Here is an 8,516-nt window from a genome sequence, read left to right as displayed (position 1 = left end):
CACTTTAGTGTATACCTTGCCAGGACTTTCCCTCTAGTGCCACTTTACACACCTCAGTTTGTTGATACCTGAACAGTGTCGTGACTCACAGTTCCGCCCCCCGTCCTCCTCAAGAAAGGCGTGTTCTGACAGGATTGTTTTCCTCTATTATGCATTATAGAATTGTTTGGCACAGGGCATCAACGCCTGAAGGGAAATCCCAGCTGTGTACGTTTGTGAATGAATGAGGCGTTCGCTCCCAACAGCTCTGATAATGTTAGAAGATCCACGGTTGACTTTTACCTTTTCTTTTTGTTTGCCTGTCTCATATAAATGTCTGAGTGTGCTTGAGTTGTCCAAATATTGATGATGCTGTTACAATATATTTCCAAGCACGCTTGTTTAAAAATAGTAAAAATAGAAAGGCGGGGGCCGTGGGTTTGGGTCCGGCTTTCAGCCCCTCACTGTCTCACATTTTCTGATTTCCTACCCATGAAAGGCGTTAATGCCCCCCCCCCCCCACCCCAAAAAAAAAGTTTAACAAAAGGAAAAGAGGAGGAAAGATTCAGCACACTCTTAGTTCCTTCAGCATCAATGGCCGAGGTTGTACTAATAGTACTAATTCTCTTAACCCCTCCCCCATCACCCTAATCCAGCTTCCTTTCATTGTAAAAAATGTAAATAATAGATTTCCCTCTCAGATACTGACGATTGTACCAAATTCTGTCCAGTTTAGAGAATCGGTTTTCTGACCGACTCGTGTATTTATGAATGTGGATTATTTTTAATACATATTTGATGCATTTTCTTTGTGTTTTAGGTGTGTGAGATGGACGTGTCCAAGCAGCTCCAAGCATACGAGGTGGAGTATCACGTCTTGCAGGACGAGCTGCAGGACTTGCCCCCGACCCTGACTCAACACCAGCGAGCTGCGCAGCTGGAGAGGACCAATCAGAACCTCCGGCAGCAAAACCTTGACCTGCTGGAGGAGCTGCAAGTACGAGCGCACACACACACACACACACACACACAATGACACAAGTTGTTCTCTTTCACATAATTGCATCCATTGCTCCCACCCAGGTGTCGCATGCTCGCGTTTGTGGGTTGGAGAGTCAAATGTCAGCTTTGGCCCTGTCAGAGAACCAGCTGCGGGAGCAGGTTTCTGTCCTAGAGGAGGAGAAGGAGGAGCTCGTGAGCACAGTCGCACATCTCCAGGACCTCCTCACCAGCTTTGGCATACACACCACCAACGACGGAGCCGCACACGCTGGAAAGCACACGTCACAGCAATAGTAAGCGTGGAGAATCGTGCCATCAGGACTGTGAACCCACTAGCACGCCCACGCTGGCTCTAACGGAGGGTTCGTAACTGCACCCAATAATCGATCAAATCCTCGGGTTCAGTAAGAGGATGAGCCAGAAGAAAGGCCCAAGAAGAGAAGGTTGAATGGCTTCCTGCCTCGTCAGCTCTTTTCTGAGTTTGCGGAAGTTCGAATCATAACAGGAGAAAACGGACACAACAAGAAGGGAAATGCAGAAGGGGCCATCTCTTTCAGATTTCCACTAAATCTAATTGATGTGTGATTCGACCGCCGAGAAAACGCTGCCCCATACAGCTGCACCTTTAGTGTGTTTGTCATTGTACGTCTTTGTCTTTATTTACGTGTTTTATGCAGATGTCTAAGGGTTTCTGTGGGTTTGTCCGACGCAGCAACACTAAAAGAGCCAAAGAATGTCCTTTAATGTGACACAAGCTCACACTAAAAGAGCCAAAGAATGTCCTTTAATGTGACACAAGCTCAAACAGTGAATGTGTTATTGATTAAAGCAAGCGATAAAAAGATGAAATGTTCTATTGTACAGGGGGATTATATAAATATAGTTAAATGATGCCAGACCTCGGATCCTTTTCAGATTTGAACTAGCCATCCCATGATATTTTCTTTCCTCGTCCTGTCGATTTTACTTCATTATCTCACGGGAACACTAACGCAATAAATCCAGTTCAGTTGCTTTAACGTTTAAACGTTTGAAAAACACTCTTCAAGGAGTTCGCCTCTGCTGTTTGACAATCTGTCGGTGATGAATCATTTACTGTATCGAACGCACTGACTTCCTATATGTTATGTCTGTGAGCTAGCTTGTGCACTTCACTGAGCAAATCTGTTCCTTTACACTGAAAATATCTTTTTTTGCTTTTACTCCAGACTCTTCTTGCACATGTATTTTTATTTGATTTGATTCTTGCTGTAATTCTGTGGTTGACAAATACATTTCGTATCAATTCACATCTGAATCCAGTTTTCTTTTTGTACGTTCGCCATCATTCGGCACGGATTGTTAAAGGTGTCCGTTTGACTCGCTCTTGTCTCAACATGCCGTCACCTTGAACGCTACGGCTGTGATACAAGGCTTCAATCGAGCATATGGAAATATACAGCGTTACACACGGCGTTTAAAACTCAGAGGTGCGTTTCTGTCCCGGAACCGCTCTCGTGGTTGAATTAAAAGCATGTTTGGGCAAGTTCAACTGTTGCTCTACATACTGTGTATGTACACAAGGGAAAAAGAAACAACAGCAGGATCCTTTCCAGAAACGGATCAAAATACACGATAAAACTGGAGAATCTTGGTGTTGTGTTTAAAATAATAGAAAGCCTCTCAGCTCTGTATGTTGCTGATTTCAAGAATCTATGCTCCAGTGATAATAACTTTTTTGTTGTGGCATTTCCTGAAGAACAAGTTCTCTAATCAAAGTGTATGATTTCACTTTCATTCCTGTTTTCTCATTTTCCAAAACCTGCATGGTTGGACTCATCAATTAACAAGCTGGTTGGGTTTGAGTTGAGTAAGCAGGTTGTTTATGTATTTCTAAATAATGGAGGTGAAGGTCATCAACACTCGCACGTTCCACTCTGCTGAGGCGTTTGAGCAATTCATTTCATCCCAATCCCGTATATACATAGCCATACCATATTTTTGATTTAGCTTCTGGACTCCGTGGATTATTGAGCAGGTGAGGAGTCGAGCGTAAACCCCAGGAGACGGGACGAGGGTAAAATGCAAAAAATAAACAGAATGTTTTACATAACCAAGTTCCATAAATGATGGTAAATCGACGGCACTTTTCTACTCGCTTGGTGCACGAAGCGCTTTATAATGCCTCCCACCCGCCCATATTCACACGCCTTGAGTTTTGCTGAGTGGCCAACAAATCATTTAATGCAGTTCAACTAATTTTTAGAACGCCCACATGATGATCTGGATCATCATCAAAAGGTTCTAAATTGTTCTTGGAATCTTTTTACACCAACCATGAAAAGTAAAAGTGAATCAGAGTTGATGTGTGTTTTTGACTGGTTTTTGAATCCTTAAATCAAAGTCAAGTACTAGTATCAAGTACCAGTGTCTTACTTGGCCTGTTTCTTTTCTTCTCTTTCTTTTTTTATTGCTTTATTTTCCTCTTTCTGTTCATAGACTTGTTATTCAATGAATTCTTTAGTCCTTTTCTAACATTCCCTTCCTGCATCACTATCAAAAAGCAAAATGCAGATAAAAGGAAATGTCTTCGCTGACTCATAGGAAGATACTGTACAGAAATGCTGCTCCATAAAAAAAAAAAAAACAAGACCCTGCCCTGGATTAAGATGAGATTAGAGATATTTTCTGCAGGGATCTAACAAGGATTAAATTGATATTATGCATAGAACACAATTAGCCACTGAGCTTTAGCACTGATCTCACAGATCAAGTCTTGTTCCAAACTAAACAATACAGCTGAGTTCAGATTTCCCCAAAAGCAATAACGGATCGAGTCATGTTCTCCAGATAAGATGCAATAAGTGGACGGCAGCATGAATGCTCAACACAATTCAGAACGCTGCCGAGCTCACCTGTGCGCCTGTATTTAAGGCTGAGTCATCAACGCTACGGCGATTAGGATGCGACGTTGTGGCGTCTCCTGCGTCAGAACTCCTCCTACTGTGGGTCCACAACAATCTGCAATATTTCATTATTCATATGCCCCCTTTTCTTTGTTTTATTGGGTGACTATCTGAAAACTAATCTGGAGACAACTTTATTGAATAATCTGATTGACAAAAAGGATGATTCATCATCTTGAGTCCGGCCTAGGCTGCAGGTAAACAGAGAGCGGGTGTTTGGTGTGTCCGTACAGTAGGAGTGTGTGTGGATTTGTCTCTGCTGGAGTTTTGTTCTGTTTGACGTGGCATCTACACACCCTTCCACACGCCTCCTCAGCCCTGCCCTGTGCTTAGAGTGACGACTGAATGTCCTCCTTCAAACCTGATTCAACAGCCTGACTGGTGAGTCTGAGAGAGGGACTGGGCTGAAGGTTTGATCCATTGAACTGCGAGGTGGGGCCTTCGTGGACCAGACTTGTTTGTCCCGCACATCCCACAGATGTTTGATTTGACTGTGATCATCTTGATTTGATGTGACGCTGAAAGAGGTCATTCCCGACAGGAAATGACCTTCCAGGAACATCACTTGATCTGCAACAATATTTTGGTGGGTAGTTCAGAACTTTTTAATGGACTGCCTCTACCAGCTTGCCCTCTCGCTATAGTACATCCTTGTGTATTAATATTTGTCCAGATTTTAATAGCAGTAGCTGTTGAGATATTATAGACTGTAGACTTAAAAAAAATACACCTCTAGATATTGTTATTAGCTCAACTGTACTCACCAAAAATCAGTTTTACTTTATTTACAAGAAAAATTCAGAGACGCTCCTTCCCTCAGACCTACAGGATCCTGACCTCTGACCTCTAAACCTCCTCAGTCTTGTCCAGTTCATTGTTCTCAGGAATTCTTTGAATCAAGTTTATACAAATTGCATTTCACACTTTTCAACTCCAAAAAGCTGTAAATGTGATAGTTCTGAAGTGTCTGCAATGGGGCTTGATTGAGGTTACAATTTTTAAACAATATGTCCGTTTGGGGGGCGGCTCGGTGGCGCAGTGGTAAGCACTGTTGCCTCACAGCGAGATGGTCGCAGGTTCGTCTCCGGCTTGTGGCCGTTCTGTGAGGAGTTTGCAGGTTCTCCCCGTGTCTGTGTGGGTTCTCTCCGGGTTCTCCGGCTTCCTCCCACCTCCAAAGACATGCGGCCTAGGCTGATTGGTGACACTAAATTGCCCATAGGTGTGAGTGTGTGTGTGGCTGGTTGTCTGTCTCTGTGTTGCCCTGCGATGAACTGGCGGCTTGTCCAGGGTGTCCCCTGCCTCTCGTCCATTGACTGCTGGGATTGGCTCCAGCTTGGCCCGTGACCCAATAACGGAATAAGCGGTTAGAAGATGAAATGAAATGAAATGTCCGTTTGGCAAGGAAATTGCACACAGTAATATCCCTCCCTGCATTTCAACATCACGGTCTGTGTAAGTACGTGTCTGTGTTTCACCATACCACTGATTGCAGATCCACATGTATAAACTAAATTTTACACAGGTAAGAGTTGCATAAAGTTGTATTCAATGACTGGCTCACATTCCACTGTAACGAGAATAAATAGTGCTAAAGGTGCTTATGCACTTACTTAATGTGAAAGTTATTTATTTCTTCATTTATGTCAAAGAAATTACAAATATATATATATATATATATATATATATATATATTGGCTTCTGATCATCAGTGAACTGTGATGCACTGTGAAGATTTGAGCTATTTGAAGTACCAATCAACGCTGGCTCTTTAATGATTGACACTTGTGAAATCAAAAGTCATCAAAGTGTTTACTATGTTCGCCCTTCTGTCATTGTTTAATGATGCAGCTGAGTTATTATTTAATAGTCATGTGATTCACACATGAATCTCTGTTTATGTTACTCATCTGAATTAAGCACAGAAACATCTCGATGTCGGAATAGGAAATTCTGAGTATAGATTATTGGTTAAAAAAAAAATCCATGGCGCTGACCCTGGTTCTGAAATAATCAGATACTGTCCTGCTCTAATGTCACCAGAAAAGCCCACCATCATTATATTCCCCACACAAACAGAGGAGAGTCTCTTCTGTGGGTCTGACTTGCATGTCACGCAGGTCCTCAGCTCTTCTGGGCATCTGCTCATGGGAGAATGTAGAGTCTGTAAAACAAACCGTGCATTCTAGACCTGCTGTAGGTGGAAGATGTCTTGAGATATAAGTGTAGTTGTGATTTGGCTCTAATTAGGAACAATAGGAAGTAAAAAATATTTCCTTTGAGTAGAAGTATAAATTAGAATAAAAAGCACATTATCAGTGTGATTCTAGCACTTTGAGATTTCTTTGAAGTGTAAAATGTATTATTATTATTATTATGATGATGATCAAGGACAGTGATGACTGATTCTCACCAATCCTCACGACGCTTGACCGCAGTGAGCCGTAGAGCTGCATTATTATTATTATTACATTATTAGAAAGGTAAACTGTTGTAAATCTGCCGAGCCACAAACGGCTAGAAGGAAAATAAAACATCCTGGCAACAGAAGAATGAAGTTAAGGGATGTGTGTGCGTGGTGTGTGTGTGTGTGAGAGTCAATGTGTGTGTGTAAGGGTGTTTCTTTTTTCTTGTAGAAGGTCAGGCGCCACGGTTTGGGTGTGACCGGCGCTGTTATGTCAGCACATCAAGTGTCCACAAAACTCCTCCCTTTACCCCCTGCTCTCTCTCTCTCTCTCTCTCTCTCTCTCTCTCTCTCTCTCTCTCCCCTTGTCTCACCCTCTTTCTTCCTACATAACTCAGAGCCAGGGTGTAACCAAGACTCTACTTGTCAGTTATTCAGATCTGTAAAAGGAGAGGGGTTTCTTTGTGTGTGTGTGTGTGTGTGTGTGTGAGAGAGAGCGAGAGAGAGAGAGAGAGAGAGAGAGAGAGAGAGAGCGGCAGACAGAGACAGCATGCATATTTTCTTGAACAATAAAGCTGTCTGTTGGTTATTTCTGAACCCTGAAGAGGAAGCACGACTCCCTGCAGGGTGGAGAGCCGATTCATGCTGTCCACACCCAACCCAACCCAACCCCCTCCACACACACGCACGCACACACACACACTTGCTATCTTTGAGCCTGAATCTCTTTCACTGTCTGCCGCACCCCTCTGGAATCATGTCGTGTATTGTTGGAGCTCAGCTCTGACTTACAGTGTAACTTTCCGCGGGCCTGTTTTGTCGCCTGCGCTGCTTACTGGCTGAAGATCAAGGTGCGCTGCAGGTTGACGCTAACTTGAGTCAACCGTTGACAAGTAAAGGAATCCATTCAGATGTGTTCATGATAGGTCATTGATTGTTCTGGAATCAAAGACCCAGTTTATTATGACTTTTGGGTGGCGCTCAACATTATAGCTTGGAACATTATCATAGGGTGGTAAAGTCCTAAAAGTTTTTAGGTGTTAAAAACATGCAATAATCGACGTAATAACAAGGTAACAGCTTGATAACATTATTATTATTATAGACTTTGAGGTAAAGCACATGATGCTCTCCGTGTGTGCGTGGATCTCAGTGGCGACGCGACCGTGGCGTGCGCTGTGTCTCGCCCACAGTAAGCTGAGACAATCGTTTCATCTACAAGAGAATGGATGGATGGATGGATGGATGGATGGGGAAAAGGTTCAAACTCAGGTACAGCTCCTGCACTGACTTGTATCCTTGCTCAATCTGTAGTTTGATTAATCTGCCACAAACCAACCAACCAGGCGGTGTCTTATTCCCTCACGAGGTTCCGTCTGTTATCGATAGAAAACATGGTATTTTTCCAAAACCCTCAGAGATTTTAGATTCACGTGAGAGGAACTATACGGCATCGTGGGTTTTCAAGTTCATTGTTGCCGAGGCAATGTGATGCCAAAACAAGCTCAGCATTCGGTATGTGGTTGGTTGAGCACCAGCGACTGACTCTTTCAGTCTCAACTGGATATAATGACAGAATAATGTCTTTGAAGATCAGCATGCAAGAAAAGATTTGTTTACAGATCACGGAAAGAAATTCGAGAACTAAATGAAAAGCGATTTGGTAACTTGGAATGCAGAAATTATTTCAGATCCAAATTTGATTTTGATAGAAATTCCCCAAAGATCCCAGCGTTGGCTGGGGGGGGGGGGGTGTTATGTGTTTGCATGATTATCCACAAGATATTTCATCACAAAGAGACTTTGATGAGATTTTGTTTCGGATTGGATCTTGGGTCAAAGGGAGTGTTAATAAAACTTGGTGGCTGATCCAAGTACGTGTGCAGATTCTGGATTCTGGATTCTGGATCACTTATTCTCTGTCTTCATAATGTTTTTCACCACTATACACAATTGGACTGAATCTTAGGAGTAGGTTCTAGTGGCTTCCATGCCCTGGATGCAGTGATGTAAAATGGAATGCACTTATTGGGCAGTCTTTTCATTTTTCATTTTCGGTCTTCATCCCAAAATTAATGATGTTATTATTAGTTATAAAGATTTGTTTTTGTTTTTTTAAACAGTATGAAGCACATCAAGACGCAACAGGTTACACAATAATCATTACATATACAGATCATTTTTTCATG

At 42.6% G+C, this 8,516-nt stretch overlaps 1 protein-coding gene across 1 annotated transcript in view; it reads left to right on the top strand.

Annotated features, from left to right (window-relative positions):
* The window catches only part of tbc1d1 (TBC1 (tre-2/USP6, BUB2, cdc16) domain family, member 1), a 19,670-nt gene extending 17,422 nt beyond the window's left edge, over nucleotides 1–2,248 (top strand). The window contains 2 exon segments of the mRNA XM_068750826.1: nucleotides 800–976; nucleotides 1,063–2,248. Coding sequence (XP_068606927.1) covers nucleotides 800–976; nucleotides 1,063–1,275 — 390 coding nt within the window. The 3' untranslated portion in view covers nucleotides 1,276–2,248.
* The last annotated feature ends 6,268 nt before the right edge of the window (nucleotides 2,249–8,516 follow it).

This window comes from Brachionichthys hirsutus, chromosome 17 (assembly GCF_040956055.1).
Source record: "Brachionichthys hirsutus isolate HB-005 chromosome 17, CSIRO-AGI_Bhir_v1, whole genome shotgun sequence".
Taxonomy (NCBI): domain Eukaryota; kingdom Metazoa; phylum Chordata; class Actinopteri; order Lophiiformes; family Brachionichthyidae; genus Brachionichthys; species Brachionichthys hirsutus.
Note: the sequence above shows the minus strand (reverse complement) of the source record. Positions and strands in the feature narration are given on the sequence as shown.